The sequence below is a fragment of the Neovison vison genome, chromosome 1 (assembly GCF_020171115.1).
Source record: "Neovison vison isolate M4711 chromosome 1, ASM_NN_V1, whole genome shotgun sequence".
NCBI lineage: Eukaryota > Metazoa > Chordata > Mammalia > Carnivora > Mustelidae > Neogale > Neogale vison.
Genome location: NC_058091.1, coordinates 148,587,295 through 148,607,643, shown reverse-complemented (window position 1 = coordinate 148,607,643; position 20,349 = coordinate 148,587,295). Strand labels below are relative to the sequence as shown.

General features: G+C 41.5%; 1 protein-coding gene across 1 annotated transcript; it reads left to right on the top strand.

Moving 5' to 3' along the window:
* The first annotated feature begins 6,231 nt into the window (after positions 1-6,231).
* On the top strand, positions 6,232-15,690 carry LOC122900342 (putative olfactory receptor 2B8). Its single transcript, XM_044238939.1, has 2 exons — positions 6,232-6,243; positions 14,749-15,690. Exons 1-2 carry the CDS (start codon positions 6,232-6,234, stop codon positions 15,688-15,690), a joined length of 954 nt encoding a protein of 317 aa, XP_044094874.1.
* The last annotated feature ends 4,659 nt before the right edge of the window (positions 15,691-20,349 follow it).

Genomic DNA, 20,349 nt, shown 5'->3' with positions numbered 1-20,349 from the left:
AGAAGTTGCTGTGGTCCATGTTGAAGAGTTTACTGCCTATGTTCTTCTCTAGGATTTTGATAGATTCCTGTCTCACATGGAGGTCTTTCATCCAGTTTGAATTTATCTCTGTGTGTGGTGTAAGGTTGTGGTTCAGTTTCATTCTTCTGCATGTGGCTGTCAGTTTTCCCATTTACTGAAGACACTGTCTTTATTTAAATTATATATATATATATATATATATATATATATATTTATTTATTTATTTTATTTTTTTAAAATTTATTTTTAATTTATTTTCAGCATAACAGTATTCATTGTTTTTGTACCACACCCAGTGCTCCATGCAATCTGTGCCCTCTCTAATACCCACCACCTGGTTCCCCCAACCTCCCACCCTCCCACCACTTAAAACCCCTCAGATTGTTTTTCAGAGTCCATAGTCTCTCATGGTTCACCTCCCCTTCCAATTTCCCCCAACTCCCTTCTCCTAACTCCCCATGTCCACCATGCTATTTGTTCTGCTCCACAAATAAGTTTTTTAATTTATTTTATTTTTTTTTATAAACATGTAATGTATTATTAGCCTCAGGGGTACAGGTCTGTGAATTGCCAAGTTTACACACTTCACAGCACTGACCATAGCACATACCCTTTTCAATGTCCATAACCCAACCACCCTCTCCCTACCCACCTCCCACCAGCAACCCTCAGTTTGTTTCGTGACATTAAGTCTCTTATGGTTTGTCTCCCTCCCGATCCCATCTTGTTTCATTTATTCTTTTCCCACCCCTAAAACCCACATGTTACATCTCCACTTCCTCATATCAGGGAGGGCATATGATAATTATCTTTCTCTGATCGACTTATTTTGCTCAGCTTAATACCCTCTCTATCTATCCATGTCGTTGCAAATGTCAAGATTTTATTTCTTTTGATGGCTGCTTAGTATTCTGTTATATATATACCACATCTTCTTTATCCATTCATCTGTTGTTGGACATCTAGGTTCTTTCCATAGTTTGGCTATTGTGAACATTGCTGCTATAAACATTCGGGTGCACGTGCCCCTTTGGGTCACTACATTTGTATCTTTAGGGAAATACCCAGTAGTGCAATTGCTGGGTTGAAGGGTAGCTTTACTTTCAACTTTTTGAGGAACCTCCATGCTGTTTTCCAGACTGGTTGCACCAGCTTGCGTTCCCACCAGCAGTGTAGGAGCGTTCCCCTTTCTCCGCATCCTCACCAGTGTCTGTCATTTCCTGACTTATTAATTTCAGTCATTCTGACTGGAGTGAGGTGGAATCTTATTGTGGTTTTGATTTGTATTTCCCTGATGCCCAGTGATGTGGAGCACTTTTTCATGTGTCTGTTGGCCATCTGGATGTCTTCTTTGCAGAAATGTCTGTTCATGTCCTCTCTCCATTTTTTGATTGGGTTTATTGTTCTGTGGGTGTTGAATTTGCTAAGCTCTTTATAGATTTTGGATACTAGCTAGCCCTATATCTGATATGTCATTTGCAAATATCTTCTCCCATTCTGTCAGTTGTCTTTTGGATTTTTTTAACTGTTTCCTTTGCTGTGCAAAAGCCTTTGATCTTGATGAGGGAGGACCAAAATTATTAAGCAAATGGTAACATATAGAAAGGGAGAAATAGATAATGACATAATAATGGTAGGGACTTCATTATTCTAATTGTAATAATGGATAAATCATTCTGACAAAATATGAACATGAACATATTGGATTTGAGCCAAACTTTCAAGTAAAAATGTTAACAGATATGTATGGAACATACCATCCAACAGCAGCAGAATACACATTCTTGTAAAGCACTCCAGGAACATTGATCAGGATAGATGAGAAGGGAATTACAAAATAAGACTCAGGAAATTGAAGAAGACTGAAGCAATGCAAGTAATTCATTTTTAAATCCTAGAGTTATGAAACAAAAAATCAAGAACCAAAGGAAAGATGGAAAATGTACACATTTGTGGAAATTAAAAACCACACTCCCCCCACACCAATGGGGGAAAGAAGACATCAAAGGGAAATCAAGACATATTTTGAAAAAATATAAATATCAACACTACTTATGAAAATATGAGATGCTAGAAAAGCAATTCTACAAGGAAAGTTTACTGCATGCAATAAAAGCCTACACTAGGAAAGAAAAAATAACCCACTTTTACTCTTCACGGAACTGAAAAGACCAAACTAAGCTTAAAGTGAGCAGAAGGAAAGAAATAACAAAGCTCCGAGCAGAGATAAGTGAAATAGAGCCCAGAAAAACAATAGCAAAATCAACCTGGAATGAAGAAGAGATGAGAACTCAGGGTCCAAGTGGTCTTTGATTGAGGTCATCAGAGGGAAGTTGGGTAAGGTTCATTCTAGTTGGTAAATATTATGAGTGTCAAAACCAGGGACACCTGGGTGCTCAGTTAGTTAAGTGTCTGACTTCTGGTTTCAGTTGCAGGCTTGACCGCAGGGTCATGAGTTCCGGTCCCGAGTTGGGCTCTTGGCTGGGCCTGAAGACTACTAAAAAGAACTGTTCAGGGGTAGCTAAGATGGTGACAGAGGAAGAAAACCGTAAGCTGGTGGTGTCTGAGGAACACAACAAGATGACTATCTAATCATCCTAAATACTCCCCAAATCTGCCTGAGGACTGATAGAACAAACTCCAAACTACAGGGAGAGAAGAGTCTCTTGGAAGAGGTTAGGAATGGTGGAGATACGGTGTGTGGAGAAGGGGATCATGACTGCCTTGGAGGAGAGGAAACCAAGGTTGTGGAAGAGAGAGAGCAAGAGAGAGAGAGAGAGAGAGAGAGAGAGAGAGAAGCACACAGGGGAATGCACGAAGAGAACATTTTCCCAAAGCCATTTGCTTGGAAAAAGGAAAAAGGGAGGGCCAATCAATTATTGTGAGTGTTTGCAGCCAGCGGGGCCTTAAGCCTGGAGTTTGAAAGGTTGGTGGGCTTGGTGGCCTAGAGCCCTGAGGGTGCTGTCCTGCTCCTGGAGAGAAGACAGGTAAACCCCTGGGGGGCAGAGGGCACGGGAACAGCCATCTGGAGAAAGCCTGCAGCTCATGGAGGGGAGATGATTGGCCCCGCTAGAAGGAATCACAGGGAGGTGGTATTGCTGGAGAGGCCTTTCTGTGCACCCTGGTGCCCTCTGGGGCCATTTGTCTCCCAGCCCTGCAGCAGAAACATGGATCCATCAGCAGGAGGCAGCACTGGGCTAGCACAGGTTGCCTCACTTGTTTCCACCAACCCTCCTTCCCTGAAGTCTGGTGAGACGGTCCTTTTAGGTCAAGTTTGCCTCAGTCCCAGTAAGGTGAGACCTTCCCCCAGAAGACCAGCCACGGCCCCTGCCCATATCATATTCCTAAAGCCTGCAGTTTCAGAAGTCAGCCAACTTCACTGGGATAGAACCCAGAGGGTTCGGGGCAGATCCTCACGAGGAGGCAGGTAAACAACCTGGGGGCAGATGGTGTGGAAACAGAGATCTGGAAAAGGTCTGTGGGAACCTGGGTAGCTTAGGCGGTCGAGCATCTGACTCTTGGTTTCAGCTCCTGGTCTCTCTCAGGGTCGTGAGAACAAGCCCTGCATTGGGTTCTATGCTCAGTGGAGTTTGTTTAAGACTCCCCCTCTTCCACTGCCCTTCGACCCATGCATGCTTTCTCTCTCTCTCTCAAATGAGTAAAACTTAAAAAAAAAAAAAAAAAAGAAGAAGCCTGGGACACCTAGGGGTGGAATTATTTCCTCTTCTCAGAGTGCTTTCCTGAGAGGCAGGGACATGGAGTCTGCTCTCTGGGGACAAAGGAGGTGTCATTTTCCTACCTTGCCCATCAGTACCAACAGAGACGCCTGCAGTGAGCAGCAAAGCCAGAACATGCGCTGCCTGACCTGCTTACACCATGTGCCACGTCCTGCACTCTGGCGGTGCTGCCCTTCTTAGTGAGGCTCCCCTCAGTCCCAGTGTGGCAGGCCCCTTCCCCAGAAGACAAACAGAAATCCCCATGCACAACACATCCCCTGACCAGAGAGTTCTTTGGGGCTTCAGATCTAGTGGAAGTAGTGTCAGGTCTCATTTCACAAGCAGAACAGAGCAGAGCAGATCACAGCTTGTTAAAACTCACTGCATTCAGGCCGGGGACTAAACACTATTCACAACAGGCCAGGAGAGCTTCTGCAGATGATCCCCCCTGAAGGCTAGAGCAGCCAAACCACAGCAGCAGAGAGCGTGCAGCTACCCCCCCCCCATCCTCCCTCAAGTGCCAGACAGGGCACTACATACCCTTCTCTTCACACAGCCATTTCTCTCCAAAGTGGGAAACAAATGGACCTTTCTAGGACCCAGAAGAAGGCAGAGACTTAGACAAAATGCTCACAGGGAGGAAACCATCCCCAATGAAAGAATAAGGGGAAATCACAGCCAGATAGCTAAGCAAGACGGATAAAAGAAACATGCTTGATGGAAAATGTAAAGCAAAAATCCTAAGGATACTCACTGCAATTAAGAATGGAGGACTTCAGGGAAGCCTTTACTGTAGACATAAAAGTATTAAAAAAATCAGTCAGAAGGGAAAAATACAGTAATTGAGATTGGAAGTGTCTTGATGCAATGAACTTGAGGATGGAAGAAGGAGATCTCTCCATAGACACTTGGCAAGCCAGAAGGAGTGGCCTGATCTCTTCCATGTGCTGAATGGGAAAGAACTACAGCCAAGAAAACTCTATCCAGGAAGGGCACCATTCCGAATAGAGTGAGAGATCAAGAGTTTCCCCTACAAATAATAACTAAAGGAATTCTGGAAGAAATAGTAAAGGGGTCTCTTTGAGTGGAGAGGACATTATAGATCAGGGACTGGTATGCAACATCTACAAAGAACTTTGCAAACTCAACACCCCTAAAACAAATAATCCAGTCAAGAAATGGGCAGAAGACATGAACAGACAGTTCTGCAACGATGACATACAAATGGCCAATAGACACTTGAAAAAATGTTGAACATCACTAGCCATCAGGGAAATACACATCTAAACCATAATGAGATGCCACCTCACATCTAAACCATAATGAGATGCCACCTCACACAAGTTGGAAAGATGAAAATGAAGAAGGCAGGAACTAAAAAATGTTGGCAAGACTGTGGTGAAAGGGGAGCCCTATTCCACTGTTGGTGGGGACGCAAGCTGGTAGAGCCACTCTGGAAAACAGTATGGGGGTTCCTCAAGATGTTAAAAATAGAGGTACCTCATGAGCCAGCAATTGCACCACTAGGTTTTTACCCCAAGACACAGATGTAGTGAAAAGTAAGGGCATGTGCACCCCAATGTTCATAGCAGCAATGGCCACAGTAGCCACACTGTGGAAGGAGCTGAGCTGTCCTTCAACAGATGAATGGATAAAGAAGGTGTGGTTCATACAATGGAATACTACTCAGCCATCAGAAAGGATGAATACCTATCATTTGCCTATGGATGGAACTGGAGGGGATTATGCTGAGGGAAATAAGTCAGGCAGAGAAAGACAGTTATCATATACTTTCACTCATATGTGGAACATAAGAAATAAAGCGGAGGACCATAGGGGAAGGGAGGAAAAACTGAATGGGAAGAAATCAGAGAGGCAGACGAACCATGAGAGACTCTGGACTCCAGGAAACAAACTGAGGGTGTAGAAGGGAGGGGGTGGAGGGGAGGGGTAGCCGGATGATGGGTATTAAGGAGCCCTCCTGTTGTGATGAGCACTGGGTATTACATGCAACTAATGAATCACTTAACGCTACATCAAAAAGTAATGATATGTTGGCTAACTGATCATAATAAAAATTTTTAAAAAATAGAGAGAGTGTGGGTGAGCAGAGGGTGGGGCAGAGGGAGATAGAGAGGGGAAGCAGACTCTCCTCTGGGCAGGAGGTGGATGCCTAAATTTGGCTCCATTCCAACACCCTAGGATCATGTCCTGAGCTGAAACTGAGTGTGAAGCATAAGGGACTAAATCACCTGGGACCCCACATATTTATACTTAAAGTTAACTAACCTTGTCGGTGCCCGCGCGGCTTGTGGCGCATGCGCGGTGGGTTGTACCGTATGCAGGGCCAGCGCGGAGCTGGAGCAGCCGGGGTGATGCTTCTGGGCTCCCCCGTGCCCGCTCGTTGGCCTGGCCACCCGCCGCTGCCTCAAGCCGTGGCCGCCGCCGGGTGGCGGCCGGATGCGAGCCAGTAGGCGGAATTTAGGATTTTGTTATGTGGCTGCAAGTGATTGGTTGTGCAACCTGGGTATATATAGACATGCACGAATGGGGGAGGGAGATCCCAACAGCTACGCAGAAATAAAGCTTGCTTGGCTGAGGTCTCCTGGTCGTTCTTGCTGGCGAGAGCGACATAACCTAATGGATTCCTTTTTAAAAATTAACATATAATGTATTATTTGTTTCAGGAGTGCAGGTACTGAATGGTTCTTAATTATATATGTAAATATTTTGGATAATTGTTTTGAAAAGTCTTACGTGTTTTGTAAAACATGTAGGTCATTCACAGATGAGAACCAAAGGAATGATTTGTCCTCTGTGAGATAATGTGAAATAATTAGAGACAGATGAGGTCTCCTCTGGCGTGATCCTTGATCATCATTCTCCCTGAGGACAGCCACCTCTGGACAGCTCAGTGACAAGGGCTCATTAACAGTGTGGGGCATCTGCTCCCCAGGGACATCAGCCAGGGAAACACATTCGGTTCTCATTGCCAGCCCAGTCACAGCTCAGTGTCACCGCACCTCCTCCTGTGCTCGTAAGGGTCGCCCTGTCATACAGGCAGGTCATTGCTTTCAGGAAACCATAGTGAAAGTTTGCAATTGCCTTCATTTCCTATCTCCTAGAGGCAAAGTGCAATTCTCTCATCGTGAGCAAGTGTCCCTTGCTTAGGAAAAGTTTATGGATAAGCCAGTGCTGCTATAGTCAACTTTCACATTTACCACACACAACTGATTCTGCATGTCCAGGCGCCAATCCGTGATACCGTCTTTAGGCAGTGACTTGGAAAGGAGGTAGGGAAATAGCTTTGAACCCACAGAGAGGGTGAGCAAAGGTGAGTGGAATGGAACTCAGTGTCTGTGTTGCTTTAGGAATTGGCAAGTTAATTTGGTGCAATTGTTCTTGAAACAAAAGAGCTGTTGCTTCTGTGTTCCACTGCCTAAAGGAACAGCCTATGGCAATTCACCAAATATAAGAAGTAAATTTAGTTGTTCATTATAGACTCCACCAAGTCATTCTTAGACATTTCTTTCTACTGCGATACATTTATTATCCCTGCTTATATAAGCAAATGTGGAAAATACTTAAATATGCATATATAGTGGTAGTAAAATATGACCTTCAGTAATAGAAGAAGAGAATATGCAGAAGTGTAAAAATAGTAGACCATATACCTCCATGCTCTCTTTATGGTTATTACTGTTTGTGAAATTAAACAGTATTTATTCTGTATGCATAAAGCTCATTGTCATTATTTATAGTTCCTAAATGGTCATTTTCTCCCTTCAGAGTTTCTAAAATGTCTAAAATATGTACGGAGTTTTAAGAATGATATATTGAAGATCACAACAGGGGAGTTGCATTTTGTGAATATTGTGTCAATGCAGTTCTATTCGGACACTGGGTTCCATCTTTCTATCCTTGCGCAGGATCATGAACGGAGTCTTGTGTGAGTGGGGCCCTGCTCAGATGCTCTTTACCTGGCTGCTGCTCCAATCCTTACCCTATGTGTTAGGAATATGGGCTGCCAAGTGCATAGTCTTTCCTTTCTTCAGAGATTTGCCCTCAGCTGAGAGGGGTCTGCTTTGCCAGGGGGTCTCAAGAACAGAGTGTGGGCAACTCTTAACCAGTGACAGCCTCATGGGAGAGGCAAAAGACTGCCAACGCCAGGGCAAGACTAAATCTGATGCAATTCATGCTCCAGAGCTGTGCTGTCCAATACTGGAGTATGTACCCACAGGAAGTCATTTAAATTTAAATTTAAATTAATTCAAATTAAATAGAATACAAAATTCTATTTCTCAGTGAGGCCATTTAAATGCTCAGGTAATGACATGTGGATAATGGCTATTGCATTAGGCCATGAGGGCTGAGTATTTCTCTTAGCACAGATGCATACTTGTATGGGAGACTTGTCCACTTTCTTGGAGGGTCAGGCTCATTTCGTATTCCATTTAAGACCACGTCTTTCCTTATCCATATTCTCTGCTCTGTTTTGCTTCCCTCATCCCCTTTATCCTGAGAGCACTCCCTGAACAAACCATGTGCCGTGGAAATCCTACCTGATCCCCTTCTCCCATGGAACCTGGTGGAAAGCACCGTCCGTGTTCATGAGACCTGTCATTTCCAGTGTTGTGAAAGCAGACTTCCCCCTCACTAGCTCATCCCACATTGACCTTGGAGGCCTGTTGTAGAATATGTGGGGTCAGCTCAGACCTATGGAACAGAAGCTTTATTAAAGTAATAGTGATTTATTCTATTACTGTCAACACTACTTCAGGATTCATTCAGGAACTGCATAGGTCAGAGTTTGTATGTCAGTTATGCCAGTGACTGTTATATGCTTGGAATACCTTCAATACAGACATTTTTCATGAGATTTTTGGTCTTTAAAATGTGTAGTTTGCATGCTGAGTATGTGATTTTCAAGAAATATGGATTCTTCCACTTAAACTTTTAGACCTTTGTTTCAGCATAGAACATGTTTAATGGCTCTATCAGCTTTGATGTCCTGGTACAAAACATTTAACCTCTTCCGTTTAATGCCCTTTTTCTTAATTGTTATTGTACAATTGTATTTTCTGAGAGGTCATTTCCCACTTTATTGTTTTTAGATGGTGATTATTACATAAGATGCCATTGTTTCTGTTTGTAGAATCTATTTATTTTTATTTCACCTAATAACTCTTTTCTCTCTCAACGTAAAACCTGTGCTTTTCTCAAGGATGTATGGTTTTGTATGCAAGACAATAATTTTTTTTAAATTTATTTTCAGCATAACAGTATTCATTGTTTTTGCACCACACTCAGTGCTCCTAGCAATCCGTGCCCTCTCTAATATCCACCACCTGGTTCCCGCAGCCTCCCACCCCCCACCCCTTCAAACCCCTCAGATTGTTTTTCAGAGTACACAGTCTCTCATGGTTCACCTCCCCTTCCAATTTCCCCCAACTCCCTTCTCCTCTGTAACTCCCCTTGTCCTCCATGCTATTTGTTATGCTCCACAAATAAGTGAAACCATATGATAATTGACTCTCTCTGCTTGACTTATTTCACTCAGCAGAATCTCTTCCAGTCCCATCCATGTTGCTACAAAAGTTGGGGATTCATCCTTTCTGTTGGAGGCATAATACTCCATTGTGTATATGGACCAAATCTTCCTTATCCATTTATCTGTTGAAGGGCATCTTGGTTCTTTCCACAGCTTGGCGACTGTGGCCATTGCTGCTATAAACATCAGGGTACAGATGGCCCTTCTTTTCAGTACATCTCTATCTTTGGGGTAAATACCCAGGAGAGCAATTGCAGGGTCATAGGGAAGCTCTATTTTTAATTTCTTGAGGAATCTCCACACTGTTCTCCAAAGTGGCTGACCCAACTTGCATTCCCACCAACAGTGTAAGAGGGTTCCCCTTTCTCCACATCCCCTCCAACACATGTTGTTTCCTGTCTTGCTAATTTTGGCCATTCTAACTGGTTTTAGGTGGTATCTCAAGATGGTTTTAATTTGAATCTCCCTGATGGCTAGTGATGATGAACATTTTTTCATGTGTCTGATAGCCATTTGTATGTCTTCATTGGAGAAGTGTCTGTTCAAATTTTCTGCCCATTTTTTGATATGATTGTATGTTTTGTGTGTGTTGAGTTTGAAGAGTTCTTTATAGATCCTGGATATCAACCTTTTGTCTGTACTGTCATTTGCAAATATCTTCTCCCATTCCGTGGGTTGCCTCTTTGTTTTCTTGACTGTTTCCTTTGCTGTGCAGAAGCTTTTGATTTTGATGAAGTCCCAAAAGTTTATTTTTGCTTTTGTTTCCTTTGCCTTTGGAGACATATCTTGAAAGAAGTTGCTGTGGCTGATATTGAAGAGATTACTGCCTATGAACAGAATCCTCTAGGATTCTGATGGATTCCTGTCTCATGTTGAGGTCTTATATCCATTTCGAGTTTATCTTTGTGTACGGTGTAAGAGAATGGTCAAGTTTCATTCTTCTACATATAGCTGCCCAGTTTCCCCAGCACCATTTATTGAGGAGACTGTCTTTTATTCACTGTATATTTTTTCCTGTTTTGTTGAAGATTATTTGACCATAGAGTTGAGGGTCCATATTTGGGCTCTCTCCTCTGTTCCACTGGTCTATGTGTCTGTTTTTATGCCAGTACTAAGCTGTCTTGGTGATCAGAGCTTTGTAGTAAAGCTTGAAATCAGGTAACAAATTAATAAAATTATGAATGAAAAGAGAGAGATCACAACTAACACCAAGGAAATAGAAACAATCATCACAAGTTATTATCAACAATTATATGCCAATAAGCTAAGCAACCTAGATGAAATGGATGCTTTCCTGGAAAACTATAAACTCCCAAAATTGAACCAGGAAGAAATTGACAACCTGAATGGACCGATATCTAGTAACGAGATTGAAGCAGTGATCAAAAACCTCCCAAAAAACAAGAACCCAGGACCTGATGGATTCCCTTGAAAATTCTACCAAACTTTCAAAGAAGAAATAACACCTATTCTCCTGAAGCTGTTTCAAAAAATTGAAGCAGAAGGAAAACTTCCAGACTCTTTCTATGAAGCCAGCATTACCCTGATCCCCAAAGCAGGCAAAGACCCTACCTAAAAGGAGAATTTCAGACCAATATCACTGATGAATATGGATGCTAAGATTCTCAACAAGATCCTAGCAAGCAGGATCCAATAGCACATTAAAAAGATTATCCACGATGACCAGGTGGGCTTCATCCCTGGGTTACAAGGATGGTTCAACATTCGCAAATCAATCAATGTGATAGAACAAATTAATATGAGAAGAGAGAAGAACCACATGGTCCTCTCAATTGATGCAGAAAAAGCATTTGACAAAATCCAGCATCCGTTCCTGATTAAAACGCTTCAAAGTGTAGGGATAGAGGGAACATTCCTGAACTTCATCAAATCTGTCTATGAAAGACCTACAGCAAATATCATCCTCAATAGGAAAAAACTTGCAGCCTTCCCGTTGAGAACAGGAACACGACAAGGATGCTCACTCTCACCACTCTTGTTCAACATAGTATTAGAAGTCCTAGCAACAGCAATCAGACAACAAAGAGAAATAAAAGGTATCAAAATAGGCAATGAAGAAGTCAAACTCTATCTCTTCACAGATGACATGATTCTTTATATGGAAAACCCAAAAGACTCCATCCCCAAACTACTAGAACTCATACAGCAATTCAGCAACGTGGCAGGATACAAAGTCAATGTGCAGAAATCAGTGGCTTTCTTATACACTAACAATGAAAATACAGAAAGGGAAATTAGAGAATCGATTCCATTACTATAGCACCAAGAACCATAAGATACCTGGGAATAAACCTAACCAAAGAGGTAAAGGATCTATACTCGAGGACCTATAGAACACTCATGAAAGAAATTGAAGAAGACACAAAAAGATGGAATACCATTCCATGCTCTTGGAGTGGAAGAATAAACATTGTTAAAATGTCTATACTGCCTAGAGCAATCTATACTTTTAATGCCATTCTGATCAAAATTCCACCAGTATTTTTCAAAGAGCTGGAGCAAATAATCCAAAAATTTGTATAGAATCAGAATAGACCCTGAATCGCTAAGGAAATGTTGAAATACAAAAATAAAACTGGGGGAAAAATTACAATTTATGTGTGGATTTATAGCTGGAGTTGCCTCTACCGTATCATATCATGATAATTGCTAGAAACGGCGTTTTGTGCTCCTTACATAGGATGGGTGTGCTTACTTTTCCAGCCAGGATTATTTACTTAGTTTGTCCAAGAGGAATGAATGTCTCTTAATTCATTCAGGCATTTGATACCTACCTCCATAGAGATGATAGTTTTTAGTGTACTCACACGGGTCTTTAACGTGGTAAGAAGTAGATGAAATGAAGTTGTTCATTTAACCTTAGGCTACACATGTCCTTTCTCTGGGAAGATGTGTTCTTTGGTGGTGCACAGAGATTGGAGAGGGACAGATGCTGAGCGGGGGAGGTGGAAGGGAGGAAAGTGAGCCAGATCAGCAGCTCAAGCTGTTGAGATCTGAAGAATGCACTGAAAAACAATCTGAGGGGTTTGAAGTTGCGGGGGGGGGGTGGTGGGAGGTTGGGGTACCAGGTGGTGGGTATTATAGAGGGCATGGCTTGCATGGAGCACTGGGTGTGGTGAAAAAATAATGAATACTGTTTTTCTGAAAATAGATAAATTGAAAAAAAAAGAATGCATTATGCAGGCTGCTCTTTCTCACGTCTAGTGCGGCTCAAGGGGAATAGTTTTCCTAGATGTAATGTGAGGGGAAAAAAAAAAAAGAAAAAAAGATGGTGAACTATGACAAGAGTATTCCTGTTCCCTCCCAGGGTTCTCTCCAGGAAGGCACTAGAAGCAATTGTAAACTCCACAGACAATCCCATTCTTTCTGTCTCTTTTAGTGGGCATCTCCTTTGCCTGATGCTTTATTTTTCAACTGAAAACCATAATCCTTTTTGTACCCATCAGTTAGAAGTCATTCAGCATTTAGATATATGTATATATACATACACATATATATATATAATTTAGAAAAGAAGGAAACGATTTGTACAAGTTCAGGTCACCAGAGTTTTGTCTTCTCTTTCCTTCCTTCTTAGTTCTTATTGATAGGATAACATTAAAATATGTCACTATTTATTGTGACGGTACAATATGATATTGGTGTTTTCCTTGGATGAGTTAACATTTTTCTTTTGTCCTCCTTACTTTGGTGAGTAATGCCTTCATTAGACACCTTGAAAATGCCAGCAATTTCTTTCAGATAATTTTTCTGTATTTGTGCCTGTGTACATGAAACTGAACTGTGGTTTATTTGGTCTTCTGAGCAGGTGTGAGTCTGGGCACATTCCCTGTTGTTGCACATTTACACCGTCTCAGATATTTTTATAACTAATTCCATTAAGAAAGTTTTTATGGATAGATTTTCTTTTCTGTGGATACAACTCAATGCATTTCTACAGGAAATCCAAGGAAGTATAAAATAATGTGACATACTATATCCTCTATTCTGATTCCATAAATCTTATTTAATGCCAGTTTTGTACCAATTTCTTTCACACACTAGTGGGTCTGCCCTGAAACCTGATTCAGATATTTAGTCTTAGAAGAAGAAGAAAAGAACTGTATGCCTAAGCATTTGAACATGAAAGAACTGAAACACTCATTTTCTGATGGCTCTCTGGATGGTTTATAACTGCTTCTTCAGTACTAAGCAGCTGGAAGTATAGGGTCATTAGACTCACCTGAGCACTGGTAATGTGTCTGATTCAGCATCATTAACTCTGCAAGACAGCTTCAAGAAGGTACTAACCTAATGTGGACAGATATCTGAGATTTTATATAGTACCCTTTTCTATGACTTTCTGTGTAGTACTCAAACGTTTCCATTATAGGTATTTACCTGTCATTGCTTTGAGAATAAATCGGTCTTTATTTGTATATATTTATCTAGTTGATTACTTCATCATAGAAGTGGTGTAAAGCATTGCACTTTATTTGTGGATTATACAGTTTTGTAACTTTTTAAAGTATTTATTCTGATTAGAATGTGGATGGTGAATAGTCCAAACTTTTTCAGGAATTTCATGTGGTCTGGTTGGCAATGTGTGAAACACAAATGTGCAGAAGGAAGAGGAAAGTTGTGGGCACTGAATTTTAGGGCTCTGATTCCACCTGACGATGCATGACTAAGGTATTTTCAGAGTTCCTGAAAATTGATACAGTAATTTTAGGCATCTTTAGGGAAAGTTAAACACTGTATTTAAATGGTGGTGTTTTCAGGTTCTCTCTGGTTGTGTGTTTAGTTGTTTTACTACTCTAAGGAAACACAAATTCCAAACATGTAGCTTTCATAAGTATAGTATCTTAGGTAATTCTGACACAATGTTTATACGTAGAACTACTATAGATATATAATTGAATTATTTGTATATGTACATTCTAACTCTTAAATTTGTATATCTGAACACATTTTTTAGTTTCTTTTGTATTATATTCTATTGCAGGTGAGGTGTGTACAAATCCAGATGTGTAAAACACAAGATACATATTTACAATAATGTCCTCCCTCTGTCTGCATCTCCTTCTGATTCTTTCTCATTGTTCTCCCTCTATTTCCTTCATCCTTATTATCTCTAAAATGTATGTACATACTTAGTGTCCTTTAAGTCCCATTAAGTTCAGACCAAAAGACCTTTCATACCTATAACCGATGCCAACACGGAGTCCATTATTTCATTTTTCCTATTTTACATATTAAAGATTTACTTTTTTGGATAATGTGGGTATAAGTTATGCCGATTTCAATTATTTAATGAAATAGTTACTTTTTGTATCCCGTGGCCATGTTTTATAACATGAGAGATCCACCTCACCGGGCACCAATTTTTTTTTTTTTATTTGAAGGTTTCTTTTAAAAGTTGCTAAATGCTTGCTCCTGACAGGAAACATGTGCTAACAGAGGATGGAACAGAAGAATGGCAGTTCTTTCACGGGGTTTATCCTGCTGGGGTTCTCTGACCGACCTCAACTGGAGCTAGTCCTCTTTGTGGTTCTCCTGATCTTCTACCTGTTCACTCTGCTGGGAAACACCACCATCATTGCCTTGTCCTACCTTGACCCACATCTACATACTCCCATGTACTTTTTCCTCTCCAACCTAAGCTTTCTGGACCTGTGTTACACGACCAGCACTGTCCCGCAGCTCCTGGTTCATCTCAGGACAGCAGACAAGTCCATCTCGTTTAGTGGCTGTGTAGTTCAACTGTTTGTCTTTTTAGGGCTGGGATGCACGGAATGCATTCTCTTAGGGGTCATGGCGTTTGACCGCTATGCAGCCATCTGCAAGCCCCTGCAGTACACCATGATCATGCACCCCCGTCTCTGTGCCCTCATGGCTTCTGCATCATGGTTCATTGGTTTTGGCAACACCTCATTGCAAACAATGCTCATCTTCATTGTACCACTTTGTGGGAGAAATAAAATAGACCATTTCCTTTGTGAGATCCCCGCACTGCTCAAGCTTGCCTGTGTTGATACTACTGTGTATGAGTCAGAGATGTTCTTTGCCAGTGTGATCATTCTCCTCGTACCTGTGACGTTAATCATCTTCTGCTATGGTCAGATCATCAGTGCGGTCTTAAGAATAAAGTCATCTGGAGGGCAGAGGAAAGCATTTGGTACATGTGGGTCCCACATCACAGTGGTCTCCCTGTTCTATGGCACGGCCATCTATGCTTACCTCCAGCCCAGCAACAACTACTCCCAGGATCAAGGCAAGTTCATTTCTCTGTTCTACACCATCGTCACCCCCATGGTCAACCCTGTTGTATATACGCTGAGGAACAAGAATGTTATGGGGGCAATGAAGAAGGTGCTTTGGATGGGCCAGGACTCCCGGTGACTGGGTGGGAAAGTCCCATATATGGAACACATTGAATGCCAGAGTGATTAAGATGTTTGTGACCTACGTGGATCATCTAAAATTTCCTGTGAGAAGTTTCAAGGGAATTTACTTACTTCATTCTTTTATGCAAATGAGTGCTCAAAACCCAAGTTCATTCATTCACACAACTTCCTGAGATGCTGATTTTTGTTACCAGATCATATGCATATATATGTATGTATGTATATATATATATAGATAGATAGATAGATATAGATTTATTATTTAAATTGAGAAAGAGAGAGCATGAGCAGCAGGGATATAGGGAGAGGGAGAAAGAATCTCAAGCAAACTGTACCCTGAGCGCAGAGCCTGATGCTGGGATTGGTCCCACAACCCTGAGATCACAACCTAAGCTGAAATCACGTGTCGGGCACTCACCACGTGCACCCACCTGGCTGCCCGAGCTCTTCCTCACATTCGTATTTTAGAGAGCTCTACAGGGTTTCTTATTTCACTCCCATTTGGGAATCCTATTCCATTTCTAAGTGCAAAAGGACATTTATGCACAAAATATGAAGGCATAGGCAAAATAAGAATAGGAGCCACTAACATGCTATAAAAAATGTAAAAAATGTTAACATTTTAGCATTTCATAACAACTGCTGGAGGAACCTCACTTATTCTTGCATTTGGATCATGGCCGGATTACCAGGTCTATAGGTTGACCGTATCATTGCTTTTTCACATAATTAGGTGGGCATCTGTGGGAACAGCATACTTTTTTTTTTTTTTAAGATTTTATTTTATTTATTTGAGAGAGAGAGACAGTGAGAGAGAGCATGAGCGAGGAGAAGGTCAGAGGGAGAAGCAGACTCCCCATGGAGCTGGGAGCCTGATGTGGGACTCGATCCCGGGACTCCAGGATCACGCCCTGAGCCGGAGGCAGTCGTTTAACCAACTGCGCCACCCAGGCGTCCCGGGAACAGCATACTTTTAGATGGACGAGAAGTTTGGTAACATCACTTCTGATACAGCCATTCAGATATCAGTGCAGGTGTGATGTGAGCAGTGTGACCGTGGTTCTATGCAGCCTGTGTGAGGCGTTCCTGTCACACAGGGGCAGGGCCTGGTGTGTTGCTGCCGATATGCTGAGCAGCAGCTGCGGAGCCCTAGACAGTGCCTACGTGTCATGTTGTGCTGCAGGCAGAGGAGCGCCCATGTGAGGTCTGCAAGCCAGCTACGTGGCCTGGGAGCCAGCCCCTGCATTCAAAATGACTTTTAGGACATTATCGTATCTGAAAGTACATAACTCAGTTCCTAGTCAATATTCTATATGTTCTATCTACAATAATGCAGCAAAATTTCAAACGGGGAAACATTTAGATCTTCTCTTTGTACCATTTTGTAAATTTTTTGATCCAGGCATCAACTGATCTATGCTTTGTATCTCACATCTGCCCAAGGCCCTAGGCAATTTGAATGCAGAGACACATAAAGTAAGAGAAATGACCTCTGTTTCCCTGGAAATCCCATGTTCTGTGGAGCTTACTCATTTTTACCAGGAGAAAACTTAAAGAAGAAATAAAATGCATGTGAGCTATTAAAGATCTCTGTGTGTCTAAGCTTTACAGATAGCCATCTTATTATGAAGTCAGTGTCACACAGATCTGAATTCTGCACACAGCCCAGTGCAAGTAGATGTGTTTGGTCTTGGGGTGGACACGTGCACACAACAACTCTTCTGTTCCCTATCCTGACAGCTAACGGGCCTCCCCAGGGCCTTGAAGGTGGCATCTTTCTCTTGTTTCTGATCTTAGAGGAAAAGCTTCCAACTTTCTGCCATTGAGTATGTTAGCCATGGGTTTTTCATATATGGCTACTATTACATTAAGACATATACTTTCTACACCTAATTTGTTGAATAAATGAATAATGTATTTCTGAAAATAAATAAATTGGAAAAAATAGTAGTGGCTATAGTATTCTTTGCTCGTGTTTAAATTCCTTTTTATTTTTTATTTTTTTTCCAATTTATTTATTTTCAGAAAAACAGTATTCATTATTTTTTCACCACACCCAGTGCTCCATGCAAGCTGTGCCCTCTATAATACCCACCACCTGGTACCCCAACCTCCCACCCCCCCGTCACTTCAAACCCCTCAGATTGTTTTTCAGAATCCATAGTCTCTCATGGTTCACCTCCCCTTCCAATTTACCCAAAAGCATATACCCTCCCCAATGTCCATAACCCTAACCCCCTTCTCCCAACACCCCTCCCCCCAGCAACCCACAGTTTGTTTCGTGAGATTAAGAGTCACTTATGGTTTGTCTCCCTCCCTATCCCATCTTGTTTCATGGATTCTTCTCCTACCCACTTAAGCCCCCATGTTGCATCACCACTTCCTCATATCAGGGAGATCATATGATATTTGTCTTTCTCCGCTTGACTTATTTCGCTAAGCATGATACGCTCTAGTTCCATCCATGTTGTTGCAAATGGCAAGATTTCGTTTCTTTTGATGGCTGCATAGTATTCCGTTGTGTATATATACCACATCTTCTTGATCCATTCATCTGTTGATGGACATCTAGGTTCTTTCCATAGTTTGGCTATTGTGGACATTGCTGCTATAAACATTCGGGTGCATGTGCCCCTTTGGATCACTACGTTTGTATCTTTAGGGTAAATTCCCAGTAGTGCAAGTGCTGGGTCATAGGGCAGTTCTATTTTCAACATTTTGAGGAACCTCCATGCTGTTTTCCAGAGTGGTTGTACCAGCTTGCATTCCCACCAACAGTGTAGGAGGGTTCCCCTTTCTCCGCATCCTCGCCAGCATCTGTCATTTCCTGACTTGTTGATTTTAGCCATTCTGACTGGTGTGAGGTGATATGTCATTGTGGTTTTGATTTGTATTTCCCTGATGCCGAGTGATATGGAGCACTTTTTCATGTGTCTGTTGGCCATCTGGATGTCTTCTTTGCAGAAACGTCTGTTCATGTCCTCTGCCCATTTCTTGATTGGATTATTTGTTCTTTGGGTGTTGAGTTTGTTAAGTTCTTTATAGATTTTGGACACTAGTCCTTTATCTGACATGTCGTTTGCAAATATCTTCTCCCATTCTGTCAGTTGTCTTTTGATTTTGTTAACTGTTTCCTTTGCTGTGCAAAAGCTTTTGATCTTGATGAAATCCCAATAGTTCATTTTTGCCTTTGCTTCCCTTGCCTTTGGCGATGTTCCTAGGAAGATGTTGCTGTGGTTGAGGTCGAAGAGGTTGCTGCCTGTGTTCTCCTCAAGGATTTTGATGGATTCCTTTCTCACATTGAGGTCCTTAATCCATTTTGAATCTATTTTTGTGTGTGGTGTAAGGAAATGGTCCAATTTCATTTTTCTGCATGTGGCTGTCCAATTTTCCCAACACCATTTATTGAAGAGGCTGTCTTTTTTCCATTGGACATTCTTTCCTGCTTTGTCAAAGATTAGTTGACCATAGAGTTGAGGGTCTATTTCTGGGCTCTCTATTCTGTTCCATTGGTCTATGTGTCTGTTTTTGTGCCAGTACCATGCTGTCTTGATGATGACAGCTTTGTAATAGAACTTGAAGTCGGAATTGTGAGGCCACCAACTTTGGCTTTCTTTTTCAATAACCCTTTGGCTATTCGAGGTCTTTTCTGGTTCCATATAAATTTTAGGATTATTTGTTCCATTTCTTTGAAAAAGATGGATGGTACTTTGATAGGAATTGCATTAAATGTGTAGATTGCTTTAGGTAGCATAGACATTTTCACAATATTTATTCTTCCAATCCAGGAGCATGGAACATTTTTCCATTTCTTTGTGTCTTCCTCAATTTCTTTCATGAGTACTTTATAGTTTTCTGAGTATAGGTTCTTTGCCTCTTTGGTTAGGTTTATTCCTAGGTATCTTATGGTTTTAGGTGCAATTGTAAATGGGATGGACTCCTTAATTTCTCTTTCTTCTGTCTTGTTGTTGATGTAGGGAAATGCAACTGATTTCGGTGCATTGATTTTATATCCTGACACTTTACTGAATTCCTGTAGAACTTCTAGCAGTTTTGGAGTGGAGTCTTTTGGGTTTTCCACATAGAGTATCATATCATCTGCGAAGAGTGATAGTTTGCCTTCTTCTTTGCTGATTTGGATGCCTTTAATTTCCTTTTGTTGTCTGATTGCTGAGGCTAGGACTTCTAGTACTATGTTGAATAACAGTGGTGATAATGGACATCCCTGCCATGTTCCTGACCTTAGTGGAAAAGCTTTCAGTTTTTCTCCATTGAGAATGATATTTGCAGTGAGTTTTTCTTAGATGGCTTTGATGATATTGAGGTATGTGCCCTCTATCCCTACACTTTGAAGAGTTTTGATCAGGAAGGGATGCTGTACTTTGTCAAATGCTTTTTCAGCATCTATTGAGAGTATCATATGGTTCTTGTTCTTTCTTTTATTGATGTGTTGTATCACATTGACTGATTTGCGGATGTTGAACCAACCTTGCAGCCCTGGAACAAATCCCACTTGGTCGTGGTGAATAATCCTTTTAATGTACTGTTGAATCCCATTGGCTAGTATTTTGGTGAGAATTTTTGCATCTGTGTTCATCAAGGATATTGGTCTATAGCTCTCTTTTTTGATGGGATCCTTGACTGGTTTTGGGAT